This window comes from Anomalospiza imberbis, chromosome 12 (genome assembly GCF_031753505.1).
Source record: "Anomalospiza imberbis isolate Cuckoo-Finch-1a 21T00152 chromosome 12, ASM3175350v1, whole genome shotgun sequence".
Classification (NCBI taxonomy): Eukaryota; Metazoa; Chordata; class Aves; order Passeriformes; family Viduidae; genus Anomalospiza; species Anomalospiza imberbis.
The window spans coordinates 3,129,432-3,157,203 of record NC_089692.1 but is presented as its reverse complement, the minus strand read 5'-3'; the positions used below and the strand labels follow the sequence as shown (position 1 = coordinate 3,157,203).

At 45.7% G+C, this 27,772-nt stretch overlaps 1 protein-coding gene across 1 annotated transcript in view; it reads right to left on the bottom strand.

Annotated features, from left to right (window-relative positions):
- Nucleotides 1-545: 545 nt before the first annotated feature.
- SLC7A10 (solute carrier family 7 member 10) overlaps nucleotides 546-27,772 on the bottom strand; it is a 40,316-nt gene continuing 13,089 nt past the window's right edge. The window contains exons 2-11 of the mRNA XM_068202495.1: nucleotides 18,450-18,654; nucleotides 12,181-12,332; nucleotides 11,327-11,452; nucleotides 10,236-10,389; nucleotides 8,075-8,198; nucleotides 7,876-7,979; nucleotides 6,756-6,852; nucleotides 3,137-3,286; nucleotides 2,705-2,882; nucleotides 546-885 (exon numbers count right to left, since the gene is read on the bottom strand). Coding sequence (XP_068058596.1) covers nucleotides 743-885; nucleotides 2,705-2,882; nucleotides 3,137-3,286; nucleotides 6,756-6,852; nucleotides 7,876-7,979; nucleotides 8,075-8,198; nucleotides 10,236-10,389; nucleotides 11,327-11,452; nucleotides 12,181-12,332; nucleotides 18,450-18,654 — 1,433 coding nt within the window. The 3' untranslated portion in view covers nucleotides 546-742. The remainder of the gene's footprint in view (nucleotides 886-2,704; nucleotides 2,883-3,136; nucleotides 3,287-6,755; nucleotides 6,853-7,875; nucleotides 7,980-8,074; nucleotides 8,199-10,235; nucleotides 10,390-11,326; nucleotides 11,453-12,180; nucleotides 12,333-18,449; nucleotides 18,655-27,772) is intronic.

The following is a 27,772-nucleotide window of genomic DNA, read 5'->3' as shown; positions in this document are numbered from 1 at the left end:
ACTTGAGATTTAGAGCTCTGCAAAGCTGAGAGACTTGATATTTAGATCACTGCAAAGCTGAGACACTTGAGATTTAGATCACTGAGACACTTGAGATTTAGATCACTGCAAAGCTGAGGTGCTAGAGATTTAGATCACTACTTCAGCGTGCTTCTTTCTGTGTCAGAGTGGTGCTGGAGTGGTTCAGGTGGTTGGTTGTTGGTGCTGTGGCTTTTCCTCTGCGCCCGTGCTCGGCGCAGCCCCGGCTGCACTGCTCTGTGGAGCTGGGCTGGGGATGCTGTGCTGCTCCAGGTGTGTGGAGGGGTGATCCTTTGGGTTGTGCCTTCGTGGACATTCCCCCCACCCAGGGACAGCAAGAGGTCTCCTTGCTTTCTCTTGATTTCTGTACTTTGATTTTGTGTTGGGAGCTGCCCTAGTTTTGAAATGCCTAAATCTGTGTGTCTCTGGTGGACCCTCATGGTGACTACAATCAGTATTCCAGAGCTGTGTCTGTGCTGCTTTCCCCTGCTGAGCAAGGACGCTGCCAGGAAAAAAAACCAACCAGCTCCTTATTTTACATTTTATTTATTTTCATTTTTTTTCTTTTTCATTTTTTTTTTTCTTAGGGAATAACTAAAAGCTACAGAGACCATAAGGGATGTAGCTCATTTTATGAGCTTCACTATTGGTGCTCTAAACCAATTTTTTTTTCCAGAAAAACTTTTTTCAAAAATCAGCATGTAAACAAGAAGGCACTTCAGCCTCAAAGGCCACGCTGTTGTTGTTTCCTCAGTGCTGTCTCGCTCACCATTCGCCAGGAGTGGGCTGGGGAGGCCTCCTCCTCAGCACTTCCACACTGAGGGTACACCACAAAACACAGCTTCTGCCCCCAGCACGTCAGGGACTCTGCAAGGAGCAATCACCAGGGGTTAGTGGTGCTTCATGGGGCGCCTGAGCTCTTCTAACAAATGTGTGATGCTGGAGCAGTGCCACGCGGGAAGGAGGCTGCACAGCCCTGCTGCCCCTCTGACTGCCCCCTCCAGCCCTTCTCCCTCCAGCCCGGTCAGCAGAGTGCTCCTGGAGCGGGGCAAGTGAAGATGGGACAGCTTTAGGGACAGCTAAAGATGGGACAGCTTTAGGGACAGCTAAAGACGGGACAGCTTTAGGGACAGCTAAAGATGGGACAGCTTTAGGGACAGCTAAAGACGGGACAGCTTTAGGGACAGCTAAAGACGGGACAGCTTTAGGGACAGCTAAAGGTGGGACAGCTTTAGGGACAGCTAAAGACGGGACAGCTTTAGGGACAGCTAAAGACGGGACAGCTTTAGGGACAGCTAAAGGTGGGACAGCTTTAGGGACAGCTAAAGGTGGGACAGCTTTAGGGACAGCTAAAGACGGGACAGCTTTAGGGACAGCTAAAGACGGGACAGCTTTAGGGACAGCTAAAGGTGGGACAGCTTTAGGGACAGCTAAAGACGGGACAGCTTTAGGGACAGCTAAAGACGGGACAGCTTTAGGGACACCTTTCCCCAGCCCCTCACAGAGCTGCCAGTGCTGCCCATGGCAGGTAGATGGGATTGGGATTGGGATGGGATGGGATGGGATGGGATGGGATGGGATTGGGATGGGATGGGATGGGATGGGATGGGATGGGATTGGGATGGGATGGATTGGGATGGGATGGGATGGGATGGGGTGGGATTGGGATGGGATGGGATGGGATTGGGATGGGATGGGATTGGGATGGGATGGATTGGGATGGGATGGGATGGGATGGGATGGGATGGGATGGGATGGGATGGGATTGGGATGGGATGGGATTGGGATGGGATGGATTGGGATAGGATGGGATGGGATGGGATGGGATGGGATGGGATGGATTGGGATGGATTGGGATGGGATGGGATGGGATGGGATGGGATGGGATGGATTGGGATGGGATGGGATGGATTGGGATGGGATGGATTGGGATGGGGTGGGATGGGATGGATTGGGATGGGATGGATTGGGATGGGGTGGGATGGGATGGATTGGGATGGGATGGATTGGGATGGGATGGATTGGGATGGGATGGATTGGGATGGGGTGGCTGCCAGCCCTCCTGGCACTGTGTCAGCCCGGCTGCTGTGACCACTGGCCATGGGGAGCTGCTGGCAGCAGAGCCAAGGGCAGCTGACAGAAACCCTCCAGTGAGAGCAGAGGGCTGCAGTGGACCTGTTTGAAAGTCCTCACCTTGGAGCAAAGTGATTAAAAATCAAGCACAACCAAAACATAAAAGACCATTTGCAGTTTCAATTTTATATGAGGGGTAATGTAAGTCTTTATAAGAAACATGGGAGTATGAGATAGTTCATCATGTCACACAGGGCTTGGTGCTCAGTGCTGGTGGCACGGTGGAAGAAGGCAGGGCAAAGGTCACACAAACTCCTCAGTCTCTTTGTGGTTGCTCATTTAGTCTCCATGTGTGTAAAGTGACACCCCTGTGTATTTGCTGGGACAGGCTGCTGTCAGCAAGCCAAGTGGATGGTCACAGAGGCATGAGAGGAGGCAAATGTACCCAGGAGTGTGCAAAACATCTGCCCAAAGCAAAGCAGTGCCTGGCCACTCTGTGCCCAGGGGCTGCCCGTGGCTGAGAGTGGTGGCCAGCCTCCTACAGGCAGTTTCCTGGCTGTTTTGGTGCCAGTGTGTCCGAGTTTAAGCAGGGAGGCACATAGTGCTGGCTTACCTATTAGCCTATTGACACACTTTGGTTTATTTCTCCAGTAGACTCCAAGGAAAAACACTGGCACTCCAGTTAAAATGATAATTAGTCCAACCCCACAGACAATCGGCTCAGAGTACAAGCTGAAGACCAGCAGAAATGCCCAAAACGCCAGGTAAGTGATGGGGATGAGGAGGTTCACCTACCAGGAGAGAGCAGAGCAGAGCATGACTGCAGAGCAGCAGCAGTGGTGAGTGGTTGTGGTGGGCTCTGGGCCCCCAGTGTCCCCCTTCCCTCCACCACTGTCCTCTCTGCCCATCCCAACAAGAGATCTGCCCATTCACAAGAGCTGCCTGTGTATCCTTCTTTTACACTAATGGCACTGTGGGACATGGTCTGGGAGGTGTTCCCACCCCACCCTATTGCAGCCAAGAAATTTAGCTTCAACAGTGTCACCTTGATAGGTCTGAAGATTTTGGGTTTCTTCCAGCGTAAAACAATCAGGCCTATAATGGTCACTCCATAGCAGAGGTAGTTAATGAAGGACACGTAGTTGATTAGCGTGTATGTGTCTCCAACAAGCATGATGATAAGGGTGGCCAAACACTGCAAAGAGAGGAGCACAGCCTTCTTCAGCCATTACTAGAAAAGGTAGCTTAAAAACACCAAAACCAAGCAAAAATCCAGTTAAAGTATTAAAAATCCCCCTTTTTTATGGCACCTGCTGGGCGTGTGCTGCTTCCTGTGGCTCTGGTCCTTATCCTAGAACTGTGCCACCAGGGCTGGGGCTAAATGGATATTTAGGGTGATTTGGGGCATGCTGAAGCCACAGACCAGAGGGTCTGTTTAAAAATACCCTGGGGTGCTGGCAAAGGTGTCTCTGCTGCCCATGACTAGGCAGGCAGGGCTGGGAAGGCTGGCAAAGCTCCCACTCCACCTTTTTCTGTGAAGTATTTTAAAAGCTATTGAACCTTGTGGTGAGGACTCCAGGTGAAAGGGTTTCTTAGACCTAACATGCTGTGTTTCAGGCACTATGTTGTTGCAGGTGCTCTGTATATTATAAAGAATTAGAAGTTTGCCCTTCCTCGTGCTGGCTCATGTCACAGCTGGTCATTGTCATGAATCTTATGAGCATTACTAATGTTTGGAAACTGGCAGATGGATGGTGGACATTTCCATGGTTTTGTTTGCTTTTTTGAACTCCATGTCTGCCTAATACTGATAGGGAATTGATTTTCACCTTTTTTGCTTTTATGTTCTCTATATATTCTGTACACATACATTTGTAGTGCTGTGGCATATTAAAGTACTCATAGCTAGTTTTTTACCTACTCTAATAGACAGAAAGACAAAATAAATTCCCCCATGACTCCAAGCTGGGGGTCCAAGTTTAGATTATCTGGGAAGCCAAGGTTGAAACTAGCTCTCCAAGACTCATTTTCATTAACAAAGTTTAGTTCCTATCTTATTGTGGGGGGGCAGAAATTCAGAAAGGTTTGAACTGAGGGGGAATTACCTCATCATTTATGCCTCTAATTGGGGATTCTTGTCAGTTATGCTAATCTGCTGAACATATAGAAATTGCATGCACTTCACGTTGCGTGTGCATCTTCGTCGCTTTCCACCGAGCGAGTTGTGCACCTCAGGATCCTTATAAAGGTAACTCCATTTTAGCACCTGTGTCTTAGCTTTTTTTTTTTTTTTGTGTCTTTAGCTTGTGATTTTAGGACCAGAATAAAGACATCAGTACTGTAGACCCAGGGGAGCTGACTTGGGGCCAGGGCACTGCTCCTCAAGCCCCTCACCCGCTCTTTGGTACCACAGGGACTGAGCACTCACCTGCATGAAATACCAGTCCAGTGAACACTGTCTGCTGGTGCCCAGAGCCTGAGGGAAACTAAATATCCAAATCCATCCAGAGATTACTCAAGATTTTGGTTTGTGCTGATCCAGGCTCCCTTTGTGCTTCTGTCCCTTTTTTCTTAATTAGCTGAATTGATAGTAAATTCCTCCCAGGAGGGAAGGTTTCTGCACCTCCAGCACCAGGAATTAAGCACCACCACAGCCAAACATCCCCGTTGGTCCCTCTGTTCCCTTATTCAAAGACTTGCAGGCTTGGCAGGGGGATTTCAACACTTTGAACTGTCTCACCACACAATGGATTTAAAACTGGGCACCATCCTGTGTTGCTGCCACATAACATACCCATATCCACTCGCAGTGCGGGTGCCACCCCCAGTGCCTGGTGGCTGAAGAGGGGGTGGCTGGCCACAGCCCCACGGCTGGCAGGGGGCCAGCCACTCCCCACCATCTTGCAAAAAAACTGCAGTCCAAATTTTACATTTAGCTTGGCCCCTCGATTTTTGGGAGTAAAAATCAGTAAAATAAAGGTCTCACTGGTAGTGTTGCAATAGCCTTTCTTGATGTACAAAATACTTCTCTTCAGAGAGCTCGGTGTGATTCAATGGAAGAGACAAGGAACCTGATGTATTAATTAGGTTTGCCTAAATTGTGGCCCTGTTTGCTGTTGTAGCTGCCTACACTATACTATTAGTATCTTTCTATTTGTTAAGAAACAGCTATTTCCTAGCAGCATTTGATGTGCACTGAGCTGCATTAAAACACTTCAAATGATGATTTAATATGCCATGCTGGTTCTGTGATTTGCGCTGTGATCCGAGGGGGATGGCATGGCATGGATCAGCAGGCTCGACAGGCAGGCTGCTCTTGTTGGGGCTGCTCCACAGAGAAACAGCCTCTGACACTCAGCTGTTGTTTCAGCTGATGGATGTTTAAGGACAAAGGAGTTCTGCCCCTGTGGAATGCAGGATCCCATCCCATGACGGCTGCCCAGGGCAGTTTACCCCAAACCTTCAATGGGCAATGCACGAGATGTTTGTGATGGGGCATTAAGCCCCAGGAATGCCATAAAACCTCAACAAAATGCATATTTTGTCATAAAAGCAGAATGAGCTTTTTATGGTGGAAAAAATACTTATTTGGTGAAATTTTGTATGGGGGTATGGTGCCAGAATTGCTGTTAGAGCCAGGAGACCTGTAAACATGCATCTTTCTAGTGCATCTGGGGTCAAACCCTCGAGTTTTGATATCAGTGGCAAATCTGCAGCTGGCAGCCATTGATGCAGCCAAGATCTCAAGCAAATGCCCTTTGGGGAATTCCTCTCCTTGGGCCCTGCAGCCATGGACAGCAGCAGCACGAATAATTTTCCTCCTTGTCATCTTCTATGCCACTGTAATAAAACCCTTTCACGTTCCAGTGGCACTGTCAATAAAGGCATACAAAGCTCTTTGTTTCAAATAATAACTTCCCTAAGTCAGTAGTACTGTGGAAATTTATACTGTCTAAAAAGTGAGGGGGATCTTTTTCCCATGGGGACACGCCAGGAACTGGATCCCCAGCACTCCTAGCAGCTGGCCCATTGCAGGGGACCTGCCTGATGTGCCTCAGGGCCACTGTGTAATCATTGTCCCTGCTTAATTTTTTGGCCTGTGGAAAGAAATACCTGTGGCCCTCAGAGAACTGCCTGGCTCCTCCTCACAAGGTGTCTTGGTTGTTGAAAGTAATTTTAGGAGCACTTTGTCCTTTCCCTGGGATCCACCATATCTCTGGCTTTGGGGCAGGACCTAAAGCAGCTTTGCTGGAGTGGGATTAGTGACCATGGAGTTTTTCAAATGCTCGTGGGAAGCAGGCAGCACTGGTCTAAGGAGCTTGTCTTTTTTTAAATGAAGTATCTCTGTTTCAAAAGCCAGTCCCTGTCTCTTGCTGCAGGACAAGAGTTAATGACTTAATCTGCAACTCAGGTTATGAGGGAAACCCCTTCAGGTGCGGAGGGGACTGGGAGGAGGAGGAGGAATTTTTTCCGAGGCTGAAGGCTGCTTCTCTCTGGGGCAGATAGAGCTGCTCAGCTGGCACCTACCAGCTGCCATTCAGGGTGACCCACTGATCCTCTTCTGGGGTAAAACCACCCCTCAAGGGCTTTTCCAGCTCACCTCTCCGTGGTTTAGTGTTTCTAAAAGCAGGTTATGCGGTGACAGAGCAGGGATAGTAACTTACACAGATGAGAAGGGCAGGGATGGGCGTGCAGTTCTTGACGTGGATCATGGCCAGCAAACTTGGCAAGTGGCCTTCCCGAGCACCAGAGAAACACAACCTGGAAATAAGAAGGGTAATGATGAATCCACTGGGTGTGCAACAGCCTCCCAGTCCCTAGTCATATAACACCTCTTATCTCAACCACCTGCTCTGCTCTTCTCATGGAAAGGAGCTGTGGCTGCAGCTGCAGAGACAGCTAGAGACTGTGTCCCCAGGGGAAAGGCATTTAAACTAAACCCTGCAGTGTACAAGGCCTTTAACAGCTAATGTCACCTGGGAACAGACCTGCTCTGAGATGCCAAAATACCTCCAAGGGCTATCTGCTGGCCAGCGTTGTCTCTTTACCCAGCGAGGGATGAATACTCTGAAGGTTGTGTGGGTATTTACAGTGGCAAAAGGGGTTTGGATAAGGTTTAACATGCCTTAGATTTTCACTTTTAAGTGTATAGCCTGCTACATATGCACTCTGTTTTGTTACATTTCATCATACCCATGAAAGGGTTGGAATAAATAATTTTCCCAAGGTACTTCAGCTCTTCCTTAAAAAACTTTATAATTTCTTAATTAAATTCAGACAGGTCAGTTATTATAAACAGACTTTATTGATTACAATCTTACAGACTTCACAGGTTCTGGCCCAGCTATCAGCAGTAGGCATGCAAAGCATCTTGCTTGAAAGGTGATTTTCCAGCATTAAAATGCCTGTAACTGAGTACAGCACCAGGCCCTAAAACTCCTCCTTGAGCAAAGCACAATTTAGCTGTGAGCTACTGGAACTTTATCAATATAAAATTATTTTGGTTCCATGCTAAAAATGTGTTTGGCTCTTACTGTGAATTATTCCACACCTGCAAACACTTTAAATAACTCATGAGGATTAATTTGCAATAAATTTCATGATTCAATATTACATTTGTTGATTTGAAACAGAATAATTCATAACTGATTGTATCCAACACACCCAACAAAAACTCATGCTCTACAACATCCAAAATGTCTAGCCAGCATTTCTCTAGCAAATGCAATTAAAACAGCCCCTCCCCAAATTAGATAATGTTCATAAAATTGTACTCCATCTAACCTTGATGAGGTAAAAAGGTATCCATTTATTCCTCCAAATGTAGATAGGGCCACTGAGACTGGCATAACCCAGGAAAAATAGCCCAGTAACTTTTCACCAAATGTCTAAAGCAACAGAAGGCAGAGAAACTGAAATACACTGCAAAGCACAGCACTGAAATCAAAGTGTGTTTGGTACATGCAGGGAATGCTTTACTTACTACAGCCACAGCGTTGGAGGACAAGAGCTCTTGGGGAGACATGGCAGTGAAATATGCAATGTTGGTGAACGTATACACAAATGTCACCAATGGGATGGATATGAATATGGCACGAGGTAGGTTCCTAATAAAAGAATTAGGAGGGTAGATAAGAAATCACAATCATGCACAGCAAGACCACGACAACTGTGTAGGGCCCCGGGGTGGTCACTCAGCTGGGTGGGTTCCTTGGCTGTTTCTCTGGAGGGAAGCAGAGCTTCCACCAGCTCTCTGACCCACTGCAGGTTAGAGAAGGCTAAAATGAAATGCCGTGTCTGCAGGGAGCTCCAGGGGACAAAGATACCATGAGATCCCTTTGGGCTCTTGATTGGGTTTGGGACAGACTGTTACTGAAAAATGAAACATCCATTTCCCAAAAGCCCTGGGTACAGGCAATGCTGGTGGAATAAAATATCTTGCTTTGCTTTACTTTCACCTGCTCTGAAGAGGAAGGGGATCCTGTTGTTCAGCTGCTGCCCTGGCCGGTTGTGTACCCTAAACCTGGTCTGGTCATACAGTTTACAGTAGTAGAGATGAACTTGATCTCCAACCCAGAGACCTTCCTAGAGGTGGACACCTGAGCTGTTCTGTATCTAACATAATGCATTTTTCTCTGTGTGTCACACTTGGAAAAAAAGCTTTTAGAAAGCCTGTTTAACCCTGTGAATTTGAATAGATTTAGTAAAAGTAGGAAGTGGTTTTGGTTATCCAATTTTTTTTAATACTTTAATTTCTCCACTAAGGCTGCAACAATAATTAAAAAAAAAATAAAAAGGCCATTTGCTCCCTTCTCTCTTTATTTCTCAACTAAGGCCATATTTACCTTACTTAAGTAATAAATTTTTTATTATTGAGCTTTGAAGTCATGGTGGCCGATTAAAATATTGTTATTTAATAAGGAAACACATGACCACATTTTCTTTATTCCTGCCAAGATCTCTGGGCACACACTTTGCCACTCACTGGTGTGCAGAGATGCTCGTAAGGCTGTAGCTTTAATTCATTCCCATCCAAGCTGTAATAGCTTACATTTCTTCTTGTTTCATTGCTGTGTGCACTGGATGCCCAGAAGTAACTAATGCTCCAAGAGCTGCTCTTGACATTTGCCATTCCACTTTATTAGCTCAGAAATGTTGAAACATTTGAGCTTTGCTGAACTAAAATTCCCTTTCCCTCCAGCCTTCGCAGCCTGCTTGTGATAAATCCTTTCCAAGCCCTTCCCATAGCCAGGATCAGCAGTGACCCAGGGAAAGTTGCCTTGGCAGGCTGGTGCCCACAGTTCTCTCTGCTGGGGCAGAGAGTGCCTCTTTCACTGCACTACTAATCATCCCCTTCAGGTGTGTGTGGGAGAGCTTTGGGTGAAAAAGCAAAGCAACTTCCAGGATAATTCAACTATTTTATGACAAAGAAGATTCTTCCTGTAGATACTTGTGTGGTATCTCATCCATGGTTAATTTTCTGCTATGGAAGGTTGAATATGATTGAATAGTGACATAAAGATACTGCTTTGTCTATAGGCTGCTTTGATTCAGTTAATACCTAATTTCAGTGTTTCTGTAATGTGGTAGACACATTCTTCTCTCTCTTAGGATTTCTTCATAGAAGAGCACAGAGAGAAGAAAGAGAAAACAATTTCTATTTCTACTCTTTGTTTTTCCTGTGTGGAATGTGTTTAGAAAATTGTTTACCTGGGGTGATTACTTAATTAGATTCTAGTGAGGATTGTTTGAGCCTGATGGCCAATCCAATCCACCTGTGGCTGGACTCTTGAGAGAAGGTCACAAGTTGTGAGTGAGTTAAATATAGTAGTTAAAAAATAGTATGTAATTTTAGTATCTCCTTTAAATAGTATATTAATGCATTATAGTATAGTTATAATACAGAAATCATTCAGCCTTCTGAACTGGAGTCAGACATCAGCATTTCTCCCCACCGAGTTCACCTGCATTTACAATACTGTAACTTGCCTGCTATCTGTTCTAAACAAAACTCTCTCTCCTTTAGGAAGACCAGTCCCACAGACATGGAACGACATTGCAGCCTCTTATGAAATGACTCTTACTACCAGACAGCTCCAACGTCTCAGCACTTCAAGGGGAGCACCATGGAAGTGGATACTTGCCTGCAGGGATCAACCAGCTCCTCTGTTACATAGTTCAAGAAGTTCCAGCCACTGAATGCAAAGGACCCTTGAAGGAAAGCTAATGCTAAATGCCCCACGGAGGGAGTCATCCAAAATCTGAATGCATTGCTTGGTGTCAACTCTTTGTAGTTTCCTGCATAGAGAGTGCAAGCCAGATGTTAGGCCATGTCTACCTACCTCACACACTTTAAAATAGATAAGTTTTTGCTTTTTATTCTTTATTAGAACTGAGACTTCGTGCTGTTCATGTCACCATGGGCTGACATAGCGATTGCAGTGCTTTGTGCAGTGTCCTGGTGAGGGCTCCTGCTCTCCTGGCACCCTTCACCAGAACTCATGAGACCCTGTGTCAGCCTGCACTGGCTGAGGGGGATCCTTGGCAGTGCAAATTCCTACCTGCTCTTAATGCCATTCTCTTTTACCAGAGTTTGGTGTTGTTTAGTAGATATTCTTGAAAATAAAATGTCTATGGGCCTGAAAGATTTGTCAAGACTAAGACTAGCAGCACTGGGAAAACAAGTTTTCTGCTCTCTGTACATGTCATATTTCTTCATCCTTTATATGACTCACCATATACATGAAAAAAATATTTTAAGTCTTTTGTACGTTTGGCCTTCCAATAACTTGGTGAACCAGCGAGACATTTTTCACCTATGTTTAATCTTATAAGTGGCTTTTTGTAGGAAATTGGACTAGTGCCTGAAATGAAGCACATATCTTCCTGCCCTAGGCAAAGCATTATTTATTAATTTGACATCCAAAGCACTTGGAATTCAAGGAATGCACAACAGATTAAATATTTTAAGTAACTATTCCAAAACATTGTGAGCTGCTCTCCTTTATTCTATCAAATCCTACAAGGTGGGCTGGAAAGGGACTTTTTTTAAGGGGATAGAGCTGATTTCTCCTGTGTGTCATACTTCCACAGCTGTGTCAGTATGCAATCCCACAGCTTGGCAAAACCCAGCACGCCTTCAGGTCAGGTTGTAAGGAGGAAACATTGCAGTAAGTGGGAAAAATCAAGCCTATCAACAGTACCATACCAATGTTAGAGCTGTCTCACAGAGTACCTTTAAAGATCTGTATGAAGCCCACAATAATGATAAGGGTCAGGGCTAAGAGTTTTCCTGCTGTAAATATGTCCTGAATGCGCGTTGCCCATTGCACACTGGAGCTGTTCACCCACGTCAGGAGGACTGGAGAGCAAAAGACTGAATTCAGTGAAATGAAATTATGTTTATTTAAGAACATACAGTCAAAATGTTGAAAACCACACTCATGTTCCTGCAGGGAGCTCTAGCATGGCCAGTAACGAGGGTGAGGAGGAGCACTGCCTTTCCCAAGGAGACTCCCAGCTGCAGGGGCATCCCTGGCAGCCATCAGCCCCCTAGGTGCTGCCAGCTGGGGCTCTCCCCAGCTCAAGAACTGTGCCTGAGCAGTGCCCAGTGTGCAGGGATCATTGCCTCCTCACAGAAACAGCGAATCTTCAGTCCTGCAGCTCAGGTTTGCTTCTGCCAGCTCCAGAAGTAGCTAAAGCAGAGCTGGCTGCACGCTGCCTTCTGCACACTCACGTTTGCGAATGTGAGAGAAGATAGGAAGGGGAAGGGCTCAAAGGGTGGTGGTCACCTGTGCCAGGTGCCCATGGTTCTGCAGCACTGCCCCATCCCACATGCTCACCTGCCACCACTTTCCCTGGACCCACAGGGATTCAGGTGCCTTTGTGCCTCCCTCCTGGCCACTGCACTTGCTGCAGGCAAGTGGAAAGGGACAGAATATCCCGCACCAGTCACAGTGCCTCTCCTGGGACCTCCCCACTGGCCTTTGGAGTTGGGGTCCTGACCCCAGCCTGGCTGGAGTGGCCCCTCAAGTGGTCCCTTGTAAAAGCAGGGCAAGATCTGTGTGTGTGCAAGAAGCAAGTACTTACGTAAACACACCATGGAGAGGATCCTGGAGGCATTATAGGGGGGAATACAGTTAGGGAAGACAGGCTGCAGGACATAGTTTGAGAAGGTCAGTGCAATGACAGCCAGACTAGTTGGGTACATGATAAGCACTGCGCTCCACAGCAGGAGAAACCTGGAAAGACAAGGAAAAGCACAAGAGAGCAGCGCTGGTGCTGTGCTGGAGGAGGTAACACAGGCTCAGCTGTGCACAACGTGTCAGGGCTGAGCACCTTCGTCCTGCTCACACATGCCAGTGTGACTCTCCTCAGCCCTTCTCCCAGGTTCTCAGCACAATCTGTATTTTAATGAAACACTGTAAAGCAAAGCACGGTTTAGGAATGTGTGGAAGAGTGAGGATGATGGCCAGCAGGCATGGTTTGATTTAACTCTGTGTCTAGGTGAAGGGAACTCTGTTGCTCCTGCACTGACATGTCACCACAGCAGATAGTAGTCCCTACACTGCAGGCACCTGTAAAGGGTTTTTGCTGCAGCCATAGGCAGCAGCTGTACTTTTGGGACTGGTACCAGCTCCCTGCTGGTCACTGGTGGGGGTTTCTTGTCCCCGCTGGTGTTGGCTCTCTGACCCAGGCCAGGGCAGATGAGTGCTGCAGTGTTTTGTGATGGATCACACAGCTGGGCTGGCTGCCTGCCTCCGGCTGTGGCTGGAGGTCATTGCACCCAACGAGGTATTGTGCAAATATAAAGTGTGAGATATTTTGGTTTTTCATTCTGTGCAAAGGAAAAAAAAAAGTTTAAAAGGCAGCAGTGGATCAGGTTAGTCTTTAAAATATTTGAAGTATTATTATTTCTATAGTGAGAAGTAGTCATTGCAAGAAAGTGAAGATTTCTTGCCATGTATATGCACACACAGACACACACAGTCCTTCATTCACATACATGCACAGATATAATGTGCAGGGATGTGTGACACAAATGAGGATTTGAAATGATATTTCCAAATAAGACAGTATAATTTCTATATTAGATAGGTTGCTCTTTAAGGGGCTGCACCCACCCAGTGTGCTCCCTGCTTCCAGCCCTGTGAATCTGGCACAGCTGAGGGAGCTTCTCTCTTGTGTCAATAACCTGGAGGGAGAGCTGCTTGCTGGGTGCTCCTCAGCTGAGGTGGAAAATGTCTCTCAGTCCTATCCTTCACTTTGCCTTCTTGTTCCTGAGAAGTATGGGGCAGTTAATTAGCTACCACAGTTAATCTGGTGAACCAGACCAACGTAAGAGCTGGGAACCTTTCCAGCTGCCACTGTAGTTTTTTACAACAAACTCAGTAGTTTTTTAATTTCTCTTTATTTTGTTGTGTGAATCTGTTTTGGGGGTGGTCCCCCCTCCAATTTCTAATGTTTTTCATTGTAGTTCAGAGCAGTTTTCTCCAGTGATTGCTTTGTGCTAATTGGCGTTGTTGATGATGGACCCAGCTTGGGACAGCTCTGCAGATCCTGCTTGCTGAGTTAACTCAGCTGGTCCATACTGAAGAATAAATAGAACCTAAAGACTATAAGAACAATTTGCTGAATATGGTTAGGATACTGATGGTGCTGCCTGAGGTCAAGGTGTTTTGTGTGGCTGTTGACTGGCAGGGCCTTTGCAGAAGCTACCAGCAGTTTTTCCCTGTCAAGTTTATCTTCACCCATACAAATTACATAGGCTGAGAACTGAGGGGAGAATTCAGTGGGGAGAAGACTGAAAAGACTATTTCAGGCAAAATTGGCCCTTGTTTCTGTGCTGTAGTATGGAGTGTGGTGTAGCTGGTATTGGGTAGAACATGGTTTGATGGAATGGATTAATGACAGTCATGGAACTGAAATGCAGGATTGGCAACACAAGTTAAAGCAAATGCATAATTTTAGCAGTGGGGGGACAAAGTTGCACTTCCAAATGTGAAGCTCAAAAGAGAGTTGGCAGCAAAACAAGAAGGAAGCTTGCCTAAGGTGTAGGCCCACTTTTATGGTGTTTCTCCAGGTAAGTTTTAATCAAAACCTATTTCTGAGAAAAAGATCTCCAGGCTGGTCACTGAGATCACATTCGCACCCCTGAACAACCAGCAGTGAGGGGCAGGGGACAACGCTGGCACATGCCATGTCCTCACAGTGCCAGCAGCTGCCAGGGCAGGGTGAGGACCTGGAGGCCCAGCTGGCTGGGAATGGCTGTTCCTGGGGAAAACAGCTTGTGGAGAGATGGTGTGGAGATGACACAGCATGGCACACCTGGAGTTACTTGGTTCTTCAGATGGAAAGTGGCAGAATTATTGCCCTGAGGGCTGAGCTACAGCACTGGAGATGGAGATGGAACTCCACCATACAGCCTTTCACAGTCACTCAGTAGCTGTGATCACAAAAATAAGAGAAGTCAAATCTTCTCTTGTTGCTAGCTGAGAAGTGATCAGATCTTCATAACAGGTTTGAGACAGCCGAATGTAAAGAAAAAGGAAGATGTAACTGGTTGGTTGGTTTTGGTTGGGTTTGGTTGGTTTTGTTTTTTTTTTTTTTTTCCTTTGTTTAGTTTAGTTTAGTTTTATTTTAGTTTTTTTTCCCTGAACATTGGAGTTTGCATGAGAAATCTGAGCTCCTGCACGTGCTGGTGGTGAAGGAGCTGGTAAAATAACCTCTCTGCCTGTGCTCTAGCTACTGGCTGGATGGCCTGTGCTGTGTTTGGTTGTTGAGCCTGATCCAAAGCTCACTGAAGTTAATGGCACACAGTCCCATCAGTGTGTATATGAATGAGATAATGTCTACTCTGAGCCCATCCCCCTGTCTTAGAAACAGCCAAGAGTGGAGCCATCTGCTACCCCTGGGAAGGTGTGGCATTCATGTGAAGTGCCAGTCATCCCTGGACCAAAACTGAATTTTTTTCATACTAATTTCCTCACATGTGGAAAGAAATAAACATGGTTTCATCTGAGTCCTAAATAGTTGAGTGGACTTGGTGAAATTGGTTCTCAAATATCTATTTGGGATGTGCCTATACTTCCTCGAGGATCTCGAATTAGATATGTTAATGATTCAAAGCAGCCTGTGAAAATGTAAAATTCCAGTGTACCCTACTTGTGCATCATTAGCAAAAGAAAACAGTTTGAAACAGGTGCTGTAGTACAACTCACCTCGGTACAGTTCAGGAAAAACTGAACTGGTTTACGCTGGAGCCAGTTTGAACACTGTTAATGCCATCCTACATTGCTGAAAGGCTCGCTGCCTTTGGAAAATTCAAAACTTCACAATAATGAGAAAAAAAAAACTAGAAGTACATTTGAAGCATGTTATACTTGCAGTTTAGAATGACACTTCTCAAAGCTTTGGCTGAAAACTCTCCACTGACTGATTTTGATAAGGGTGTGTGTCCAGTCACCAGGCTCAGCTGGTGAAGCAGCTGTGCTAGCTGCAGCATTCCTGCTGAGCATTCAGGAGGAGTTGTATGGATCAGAAACTCACTGGAGGGCTTTTCATGAAGCTGAATTTATTCATTGTCTTCTGCGAGAATACCTATTGAGGCCTTTATTTATCATTTGGGGTAATGTTCTTTTTATGACTCAGACTTGCAGGCCCACATGCATGTGAGGAGAGCTGTGCTCCGAGGGCTCCTGCAGCACGGCTGTGACACATTCCCTACAGTTTGTGTGTGTGCTCACACACAAATGCTGTTTAAAACCAAAGTTATTCCTAAATAGAGAGGAAAGCAGGAGTCTTTCTCTGGTACCAGACCGGAGCCTGGTAATACTGGAACCCTTCCTCACCTCTTTCTTCTCCCTTGGCCAGAGGAGCTGGGGAGTGTCTCTGCTCAGGCTTGTCTCCAGCCAAGGTTTGCCATCACCACCTCTTTTCAGTGTTTCATGCTGAGATAGGGCTGCTGCTCTGCAGCCACAGCTCCTGCCAGCTCAGGAGATGGCCCTGCCTCTGTTATTCCATTCACCTCCTTACAGCACACCTAGCAATGTGGCTTTTGTAATAAAAAGTTATAGAAAGTTATGCATCCAGCTGTCAATACTGCCAGACACAAGCTGGGGCATGTAGTACTCCAATGGCTGTCACAACCAAATATTATTTCTTTGTGCCTTTCTATGCAGGAAAACATAATAAATGGGAGTATTTTGGGAGACAGGGACAAGACTACAGAAGTGGAGTTGTTGTGGTCTGGGTGGGTACAGCAGGTGCTCTTACAACAAACACCTTTTTATGAATAGACCAAAACATCCAATTGGTCACTGGGAAAGTCAGATGCATGGGAAAGGCAGGTGCACTAAAACTTCGTGTGCTGTTTGATGTACTCAGCTGTAGAAGGATTAAATCAAAAGAGAGCAGCAGTGGTTTTTATCCCAGGGAGACAGTGCAGGCCCCTTTAAGCTCAGGCTGCCTGTGCACCTGCCAGTGCTGAATGGGCACTCCCCAAGTGGGGAAGCTGGAGGTGTTTGTCAGAGCTCCCCAAGGCTGCAGCCTTTATGTGGTGGCTCAGCAAAGTGCAGCAGGGCACAATCCCAGCTTGGATTTACTGGAAAATATGACCCAAGTCCCCCTTTTTACACCAAAACCTACCTGATGGCTTTTACCTAATGCAACCCTTTGTCATAATAGTGGGACTATTTCTTTTCTTGACAGAAGAGCTAATGTCTCTACACAGGAAGGATGGGAGCACTACTTCCCTTCAGGTGACAGGTTGTGCTTTTTTGATATTGCTTGTGCATTACAAGCCTGGACACCAAGTGAGTGCTGCCCAAGCAGAATTTCCTGCCTTGGGAGGTGAGACTGTCCCCATGCTGGGGAGTGATCAATCAGCTGGTATGTGGTTTGTTACAGCAGCTGCATAGCTTGGTGTTTGCAGGGACCAGGCACGTTCTCTGAATGTGGCAGAGGGAGCTGAGGAACAATTTAAATTGATTTCAATTAAATTAAATTAAATTTTAGTTGTATTGATTTTATGTAGTTTCATTTTCTCCCCTAGAAAGCACAATTCCTTTGGTTTTGTGGAACTCTCATATTGTTGGCCTCCTTCACAGAGGTGCTCCAGGGATAGGACTTGTGACACTTTGCGGGGTTCTAGGCTCTCAGTTCCTTTGTGGCTGCTTGCAGACACTGCTCCTGTCAGCAGGCAATGGGGAAGCTGCTGCCTGCCTGCTGCAGTGTCCTGGGGAAGCAGGATGAGAGAGTAAACCTCAGTGGAGCTGGGATTTGGTTTGCCAAGCCAATGCTGTTGTTTCCTCCATCTGTTCTGTGATGTCAGGGTAAGTTTTTGTGCAAAGCAGGAAAGCAGTCAGAGGAGAGATTCCATCAACTAAACAAACACAGACTTCATGAGCCAGCATAAGGCAATGGCTGAAGTTTGACAAGCATCAGAAATGTACCTGTGAGCAGGCATGCCTGGAGAGCTGGCTGTGCCCAGTGCCTGTGTGGCACTGAGCTGAGGCAGGCGTGAGAGGACAGCCTTTGGGACGGGTGACAGACTGCCTGTGTTATGCCTGTTCTCATTTGTCCTTGCTCAGCAGCCAGCTGAACTGTTACAAGCTCGTTTTCCATCTCACATGAGAAGGAATACTCTGGTTTGGTGGGGGCTCTTTCCTTACTCTTTCTCTAGTTTTCTGTGCTGGTGCTTATTTTTTTTAACCACCAGCATGTGGTATGGCCTCTCTACTCACAATGAGAGAGCTGCTCAGAACATTCTGGTGCTTCTCTACAGTCTATGAGTACAGGCTGGCAGCTTAATTTATTGTGTTGAATACATGAAAAAGTGTACACTCAAATAAAAAAACATAACCTCCTCTCACTTGTCCCTTCCTCACTCAGCCACACTACTCCATTGGGATTATTTTCAAAGAGAGACCCTTCCCTGAGTTAGCATTCCCCCTTCTCTGTATTTACAACACTTGGTGATTCTGTACAGTAAGTCAAGCAGCTTTGCTTTATTTCTGGTAAGCAGCCTGGCCTCCCTGATGGGTAAAGCTCTTCAGCACAAGGCACTGATCATTCATGACGTGCACACAGGAAGATCACTTGGACACAGCATCACTCTTTTCTGTCACGGACTTTGAGGCAGTGAGGGCAGTGAAAGGATCTGTCACCTTCCCTTAGAAAACAGCACTGGGAGGTCTGTGTAGGGACAATTTGGTATTTCTAACAGAGAACAGAAAGATTGATTTTGCTGAAGCATTTTTATTGACAAATGTTGTCTCTTCCAAGTCAGATGGCTTTCCCACATCCAATACACAATATAAATGTGCTTTCAACTTAGTTTATAGAGATAAGGTACTTACCCAGCTAACCCACCAAAAATCTCAGTGACATAGGAATAATCCCCTCCCGACTTGGGGATGGTGACTCCCAGTTCAGCGTAGCACAGCGAGCCCAGGGCAGCCACACCGCCACCAAGCACCCAAATAATGAGAGCCAGTCCCACCGAGCCGGCGTGCTCCAAAACTCCTTTCGGGGAAATAAAGATCCCAGAGCCAATGATATTACCTGCAAAGGACAACACATTAGCAGTCAGGCAAAAGAAAGTAAATAGTTGGCTTTTATTTATTCAAAACAAGGTAACATAGCCCCACTCAAACAAAAAACTCAGCAGTGCCACCCCTGTGCCCCTCTTTCAGATTTTGCATGATTGCACTGTGTCTGATTATGCCCTGGAAGAAGTGTTGCCATTTATCAGCAATCAAAGATGGTAAATGTGAGCTCAGCTCTGCTGAAGTCTCAGCTGAGGATCCATGAGTTTTCTGGCCTGAACTTCCTCAGCTTGCAAAAGTGCCTGCTCTCACCTGCCATGCCCAAGGGTATTATTGAAAGGAGTAAGAAGTGACTTTGTAATGAAGATTTTTCATCCACTCCTAAGAGGAATTTGAACAAGATAAGGCAAATTTTCAGGGAGTTTGGGAGGTCAAAAAAGAAAAGAGTAGCATTGTCTATAACGATGGGCCCAAAAGGTATGCTTGCCACCAAAGATGGATTTAAGATTGTACTTGAAGAAGTAATCTCAGGAAGTTTGCTGATGACACTGAATTAGGAGGAGCTGTTGCCTCCTTTGAGGGCAGAGAGGCCCTGCAGAGAGACCCAGACAAATGGAGAGAAGGGCAGTCCCCAGCCATGTGAGGTTTGGCTCAGGCAAGGGCTGGATTCTGCCCCTGGGACGGGGCAGCCCTGGCTCTGCGGTGCACTGGGCACTGAGAGGCTGGAGAGCAGCTGCAGGAAGGGACCTGGGGCTGCTGCTCGTGGCCAGCTGGAGCTGAGCCAGCAGTGCCCTGGCAGCCAGGAGGGACATCCCTGTCCTGGGCCATCAGGCCCAGCACTGCCAGGCCAGGGAGGGGATTGCTCTGCTCTGCTCTGGGCTGGGGCGGCCTCGCCTTCAGTGCTGGGGCAGTTTGGGCCATCACAGCATAAGGAGGACATGAGGCCATTGGAGAGTGCCCAGAGGAGGCCACGAGGATGGGGAAGGGTCTGGAGGGGAAGCCTTATGAGCCTTTGGTACTGCTGTGTGCTGCAGTTTTAACAGTTGTACTCACGCAGATGGAGAAAGACCTTAAGTGATAAAAGCCCCATAAAAATACCTGCTACCTGCCAGCATACGTACCTGTGCACCTGCCCTTCCACAGATCAACGTACCTGAAAACACTGCACTGTTGGCAGGAGCTGGTGGTATTCTGGGGAGCATGCTGAAGCTCAGACATACTGTTTTTTATCAAGATAGAGCTGTAGGTTTCCATTGCCTCTTTGGGATGGAATCATATTCCTTTATGGCCACTCCAGTACTAACAAATGCCCAAAGACAGAATAACCCCTAAAAGGGTCTGCTGGCTCCTTTCATGCCACCTCCTCCTGCTCACTACCCTTGCTCACTTTAGCTCAGGTTTGCTGCTATTTTTGGCAGCAAAGAGCAGATGCAAATGCTCACCCTTCCACAGGCTCTCAGTTTCCACCCCTACCCCTTGGGTCACCTTTCCATGTTGTCTGTACATGAAGAAATCCAAACACAGCCTGGCATCCCTCAAACTGGTAATGGACAAGAAACCCAACGTTCCAGCATCTCTGCAGAGCTGTGCTCGGGGTGCTGGCAGGGTGCTCCCCTGAGCCTTTGTGCTGGCCAGGGGCTGAGCTGGGCTTTCTGCGTCCACTCAGCTGCTGTGGGGGATGGACAGACCTGCAGCAGGGTGGGAAGGCTGGGGAATGGAGAGGCAAGCATCAGCAGCACCACGGGAAGCAGTGTGATCTGACCATGCTGTGATGAGCCCAGGGAAGAGAGCTGGCTCCTGCTGAGGTGTAACTGCAGGGAGAAGGTGGTGGCACTGATGTGGCACAGTGCGGGCTAAATCAACAGTCACTGACGTGGTTTTTGAATGCTTGCACCTGGCATTGTCAGAGCTGTCTGTGTTCCATGTTTCTGCCCCCAGGAAGGGGCATGGCTCGCCCCTGGCAGCCTGGGTGCTGGGCAGTGAGGGGCACTGGCAGCAGGGCTCTTTCTCAAATCCAAATGGCTGCAGGGAGGGGATGTCTGTGGCTTAGAATGAAGGCCTCCTGTTATGGTAAGACTGCCAAAGCAGTCCTCCTCGTCTGCAAATCTGTCTGAGCTGGAAACAGCAGAACTTTCTTTGTTTAAGGAGCATACATTCTGGGTGCAACTATCTGAAGGAGCAGGACAAAGACCAGACAGATTTCTGGATGGTTCTTTCACACAAACTCTACTAATTTTTTTTTGTAAATTAAGTAGTGAATCATAATTTTAAAAAATGTCATATCCTTCATGAATGAATAAAGAATAAGGCAAAATTGTCTTCCAAAGCCACGATATAGTTCATATTACTTTGCACTCACAACACGTGCAAAAGCTGTATCAGTAGGAGTGGAAGTGCTACACCCCTTCTGATAACAAAATGTTCGTATGAAAATCTGCCATGAATGTGGCAAATGTGCCCAAAAAGTACCTTCACTTCACTTGGTATAGGACAAGTTTAAAAATAGGTATGGTGGAGATACTGAAATGCTCCAGAAATTAAGACGTCAGAAAGTGCCTGATGAGAAGCAGTTTTCAGGAGGTGTTGGTCAGCAGGAACTGGAGGGAATTTGGTGAGCAGCTGTAGGGGTGAGAAAATGCAATATGCACTCTTTCCCATACATAGCATGATATTTTGTCATCTCTTGTTTCTTACTGTTTGTTGCCTTTTTTCCTCCTTTTCACAATAATATGGAATTGTTGGTATAAAAAATACCATGACAACCTCAGCTTTTGTTTAAAAATCATGTTACCAACCCTTATGAGTCAGAAGGCAAGCAAAATATCCTGGAATATATATTTCACTTCTGAGATCTTATCCAGCATCACGATTTTTTTTTTTGGGGGGGGACAATGTAGAGAGCAGTTTCCATATACTAGAAAAATAGGAAATGGGGGAGGGTAATACAAAAGAAGAAAAAAAAAAAAAGAAAAAATGTCTGTGTCTTTTTATCTCTCCAGTCAAGTAACACATCCAGCAGTGCTGGTAGTAAAATTAGCAGAATGTTTGCATGGCAGAACCATCCAGAAGGCTGTCGGGTCCTTGTCCTGCTCCTGCAGATAGTTGCAGCCAGAAAGTATTCTCCTCAAACAAAGGAAGTTCTGGCTGTTTCCAGCTCAGACAGAGCTGCAGATGAGGAGCCCAGCCTGTCCTCTGTGAGCTGCATGCTCAGCCCAAGAGACCAAACCTGTGGGTCCTGGGTCAGGTGAACCCAAACCAGCTGCTGGAACATGGGTGTGAAGTGGGTCCAGCCTCTCCTGTCAGCCATGCTCCATCTCTGCCTCAGTGGATCCCAAACCTGGTTTTCTGTGAAGAGAATGCCAAACCCCCCATCCTTTCAAATCTCCGGTTGTTTATCTAATTATGGTTAGGATCTTTTGTGACCTGGCCCTGGAATGGCTTTCCCAGACCAGTCACACACATGCAGCATGTAGTTTTGCTCTGAGGTAAGCAGCCCATGTAGAGCTAAACCATTTGGGAACTGTGGTAATGATGTGAAAATTAGGACATTTGGCTTATTGAAAAATCCAGTGTTTTCATTTTGCCTTTGGCTTTTGAACTATGAGAGGGAATGTGGGTATGGGGTTTTGATGTCTTTTAATATAACTATGAAACTAATTTCTTAAACAAAAGCTGAATTCTCACCATAACACTTCAAGAACTGCACTTTGAAGGAAAACAGTATCCCTGTGCTTGTGAGAAAATAAAGGAGCTTGGTAATACTTGGCATATTCACTTAGTATGCAAAATCCTTAGGGCATTTTTATTTATCTGCAGCACACAATACACACAGACCATAAAAACAGTGGATCTTGCAGCCGGTTGAAAGTATCCATCAGTTCTGTAAAAATGGATTTATTATATGTAGAGACCGTATTTGGTCTTGCTTGGGTAAAACCAAGCAATTTCCTGTATAGCTAGCAAAGAAAAATATCACTCATGCCTTTTTATTGCATGCACATTTCTTTAGAGATCTGTTGTACATCTGAAATCCTGAACGGATCAGTAATTTGTCTAAGCAGCTCTTTCCCCTACAAAGTGAAGTATTGACAACAAAGAAATTCTGTGCCTTTTTATTTCTTTCTGGCCACAGTCAGGTAAATCATTTTGTGAGCAGTTGTTCAGTGAAGGATCATAGCAGGCTAAAGAACTGTGCACGGCTCGTGAGTGTGCATCCTGCCAGACTCCTGCTTTCATGGAGGGCTGTCCTCAGGAGATGGCACTGCACACCCAGTGCAGGAGCTGAGGTGGGGAGGAGTGATGCTCAAAGGCAGGCAGGGGCAATGCCTGTGTTAGCTGGGTGTCCTGCTGCCCTCAGCGCTGCTGTGGAGCCGCATCCCATGGTTACTGAATCACAAGAGGAACCAGTAAGACAGCTCAACCACAGTAGTGAGCATCATCAAAGATGATATCCCCAACTGTAGAGTGGGAGTTTTATTGCTGCAGTTGTGACAGATGGTCTGAGTACGTGTCTGGGTATATTTACTATGAAGGGCAAGTCTGGCACCCGTTACTCGGTGTCAATGTGTGCAAGATGTAGAAAATGGGATTTTTTTTTCTCTTAAAGTAAATGTTTGAGACCAACCTGATTTCGGGTACAGCTCTCTCTTGATATATTGGTATATTGTATCCTCAACAATAGATACAGGCAGTTTTCACTGAGAATAGAATAATAATCAAAAAGTTCTCACATCCTCTCAGGACCCCCACATCTAGGTAGACATTACCCAGGCCAACAGGATGACAGTCTGTGTCACTGCTTAAAAAAGTTCTTTTACAAACAAACACTGAAGCTTTTCATCCTGCCTAGGAATTATAAATAAATATATCTTTTTTCAGTACAAAATATTGTAAAGAATTGAGAATCCTGTTTGGCAACAGCAACAAAGAAGTTTAATCAAAAGGAATTGTGCTTCACAAACTTTAAATCCAAATTAAATATGAGGTGGATTATGTCAATAATGGTGACGAGGTAACTCATCATGGATATTTATTTATGTATGTATGTAGCAGAAATCTGCTAAATGAAGCAGCTGCTGGTACAGCTAATTGCCAGTTAATTGGCTGCCAGGAGTTAAACACTCCCAGCTGAGGATGTCAGTGACAGGTTTTGACTGCCACTGCCCGTTTGTGAACTGGGGCCATGACACAGCTACAAAGCCAGTCAAGAAGTTAAAGCTCATAATTTTGGTGCAAACTGGGAATTTTGTGGCAGCACAGACAGTCCCAATGACTCTGTTTATTCACAGTAAATAAACTTGCTGCTCTCTGCCCTGGCTGAGCTGGAGCTCTGGCTTAGCCACGTGCCGGGAGAGGAGCTGCCTGCACCACACAAGTGCAGCATCCAATGCAAGGATTATAAGTGTCCCCTCCTCCTACTGAAATACAAAGACTAAATGAAATTCTGAATCAAGACAATAGGTCTAAAAAATTGCTAGGCTGTAGGAACTCAATGGAATTAAAACTGTCAAACACTTCAAGTGCGTTTTCTTAACCTCTAGTCAAACGTGAATTTAGGCTATGTGGCAGTTAAGGTACTTGATGCAATTTCCTGGGGTTTTTTGCTTTTAAATAGCATTCAGAAAACTCTTAATGAAAAACAGATAAAGAATAAAAGGATCTATAAAGCCTGGCATTAAAATAATAACCATTTAACTTCATGTGCAAGCAGAAAAATGGAACTTCTGTATCAGCGGAAAATGAATTATGGCTGCTCTGCTAATATGCTTCCAAAAAATCCCCCTCAAAAATGGCTGTAAAAATAACAGTGACAATTTAATGTCTACAGGGATTAGTATTTAACAAAATTAAACAAACTTAAAACCTGACTTCAAATATTTATGTTAAAATTCCTAGCAAGCAAGAACATGACCGACCATTATAAACTGCTGTTCTAGCATTCCAACTGGATTTTACTGTGTTAAGAATTTATAATCTGATTATACTACATACAACTTTAAAGATTTAAAAAATCAGGCTGCTTCAAATACTGACAGAAGTGTTTTCCTGAATTTCTGATGTACAAAGAAAATAATTTACCTTCTGAGCACTAATATGCAGGTGTTGTTCATGAGGGCCTGAAGAACCAAAATTTTCTAACAATGAAGGTGTGGACAGAACAGAAAACTGAGTTAAGGAAAGTAAATATTTCAGGCATAACTTCACTAATGATACCTGTTGCAGCCTTTCAAGGTGTGCAACAGCCTGTTCCAGTGATTAGGGTTAGATTTTGCTCTTGCATGAGGTACTGTGGAAAGCTGTAAATAATTTAAATTTCTATATATTAAAAATCAATATCTGCTCAGCAAGGCACAGCTGTGCCCCACCCAGCTGCATGAAGGACAGGGAAAAAGCAGACTTGCCCATCTGGTGGGAAATGGACTGGAAATATCTGCTATCTGGAGAACCTGAAGAGCTGTGGCAAGGATGGAATATCATTCTTATCCTGAATTTTAGTGACTGTTACTGTGGGTGCCAAATTTTTGGGTGGCTGTTCTCCCTAGTAATCAAGCAGTCTGTAGGATGATGGCATGTATCCTTCCCCAGAGAGAGAACAACCTCTTCCTCCTCATCTGTTATTTTAAGAAAATATAAGACTTATTAAATTGTGAAGAGCACTGATAAACAGAACTAGCACGTGGATACAACTTGTGCATGCCAGCTGTATTGTTGTGAGTTTGGGAGTGTGTTAGGCAGCTGGGTTGCAATTAGATGAAAAAATCACAATCTAGAGAAGAGCAATCAAGGTAAATTTGTTCTAACCTCAGTCTTCACAGGACCTTTAATATATCTGGAGCCATTTGAATAGTTCTTTAAAAGTAGTAAGCCACACATTTGGCTCTGGCTTAAGGTATATAAACTGCTTAATGATGATGGTTTGTTTGGATTCCCTTTCCACTGGTAGTGGAAGGCAGCCTTAAAGGAATGCAGTACTCTAATCCTGCAGGATGCATTTATGGCACTGCAGTGCTTTGCTATTCAGCTGAAGCCTGCCACAGGAGACTGACCAAGCTCGGGCAATTAGCAATCCAACCTCTGCCAAAGTACCCAACAGCTTAAACTCACAGAAACGTGGTGGTTTAAAATTCCTACCTTTTTGTAAAATTAGTGATAATTTGTCAATTACTTTTCTTCAATAGGAGCAGGTTAAACAAGAGAAACTTAATCAAGGAAACTTTTCAGCCTCTCTTTTGGTAACATGGTATTCACAAAATACAACAGCATTCAAAGGAGGTTCCTTTGGCATGTGTTGCCTACTTGCAGAAAGGGCACATCTGTACCATAAAGACCTCACTAAAGGAGATATGATGTGGGGATAGTCTCATTATAGTACTTGAGTCAAATGCAGATGTTCCAAAAACCAAAACCAGCACTGGAACCTCTGATCTAATTCTCTGGCTTGCAAGCTTCATGCTCTCCTGAGTATGTATGTGGGCATACACTAGGTATGACAGAAGAATTTACAAATCCTTTTGTCCTTTGGTCCAAAATTGCAGGGCCTACAACTGAGAGTGAAACCTGGTTGTCCCTACCAGTCAGTGACAGTCCTGGCCCGCTGGAGACCAAACATTCAGGTGATGTGTGCAGAACACAGATCTGCACTAAGGCAGATAAATGGCCAGGAGGTGCTGGGGTCAGGCCTCCTAGGAGCACATGAAATAATAAAGATGACAGATATCTGCTAGTACATGGTTTTACTCAGTTTTATTCGAGTAACACTGTTACAGTGTGTTTATTTCAAAGAAGAAGTTAAAGCCTGTATGATAGGATTTTGTTGTTGTTCTAAACTGAAACGCCTTTTATTCTGCTAATCCTTTCACAGGCTGCAGGCTCTGTCTCCTCTTTTCAGGCACACAGTCCACCGCTTTATTTCCTGCTCCTCTGTTCTGACTCTTGTACTTGGTCTGACTTCTCTACTTCCTTAACTTCTGACTTGCTCTCCTCTCCTCTTGCCAGCGTTGGGGTATGTGGGCTGCATTTCATTACCATGAGGAGGAAACCTCAGCCTCCCTTGCCCTTCTCTGTATGCTGCAACGATAAGGCAGAAACATCAGGAAAAGCCCTCTCCTGGGGACTGGGTGACTTTTTCAGTGGGATATTCCCACTGTGAGCTCCCACATGCTGCTGCACTCAGAGCAGTCCGTGCAGCGGTACAGCTGTGCCAGGAGGGGATTACAACCTGCCACTTTTGCTGAGCTCCACATTGCACCTTCCTCTTTGGCCTTATTCCTTGACATCAGGGACCTAGAGCAGGTTTATTGCAGGGCAGTGCTGCCTGGTAAGGATGAGGGAAGCCCACAGACAGCTGCAGAGCAGTCCTTTCTGGTGCTTCCCACTGCATCCCCACTGGCAGTGGGACCTGGGTCTATGGGGAACAGAGGCTCAACCCCCCCGCCCCCGACTGTGGGACTTCAGCACATAAAAGAGATACTGTGACCCTTGAAGCCAAGGAGAGAAGGCTTCAACCCTCCTACTAATTTCCAGAGAGAAACTGAATGCCAAACCTACCTTGGTGTTGTGAGAGGGATATGGAGGATCCCTTGATAATGCCTGGATTGCCCTGGTAAGAAAGTGCAGCACTGCACACTGACTGCTCTCTGTAAACACTGCAGCTTTATGTTGTTTTGGCCCTTGTTACCTGTCCAACATCTGGTTTCTGTGCTCTCTGGATGTCAATATCCTGACTTGCAATTTTACCTGCAAATGGCAGAAATGTGTTTTTAAAATCCCCTGATGTAGAAATGGGCAGTGTGTAAAGCTCTGCCCTGCAAGCATGCTGGAGGACATGGGGTCTTCTCTAGGACACTGTCTGACTGATAAATTCTGATTTTAAGGAAAGTAACTGATAGTGGAGATTGGTCCTTCTGTGGTGGCTTAAGGGGCAGATGCCAGCCCATTCAGCTGATTTAATGTTTGTCCCTCAGCTGAGAAATCCCACAAGTGACAGCTACATCTCTGGGAGCGCTCTGACAGGGCCCTCTACACCTGCAATCATTTTTGGTATTTACCAAGAAGAAAAGCAGTTCCAAAATGCTGCTGTAAAGCTCACCAACTCAGCTGTAAAAACAGCCAAAGAGTTCAGCTGTGTCAGGGAG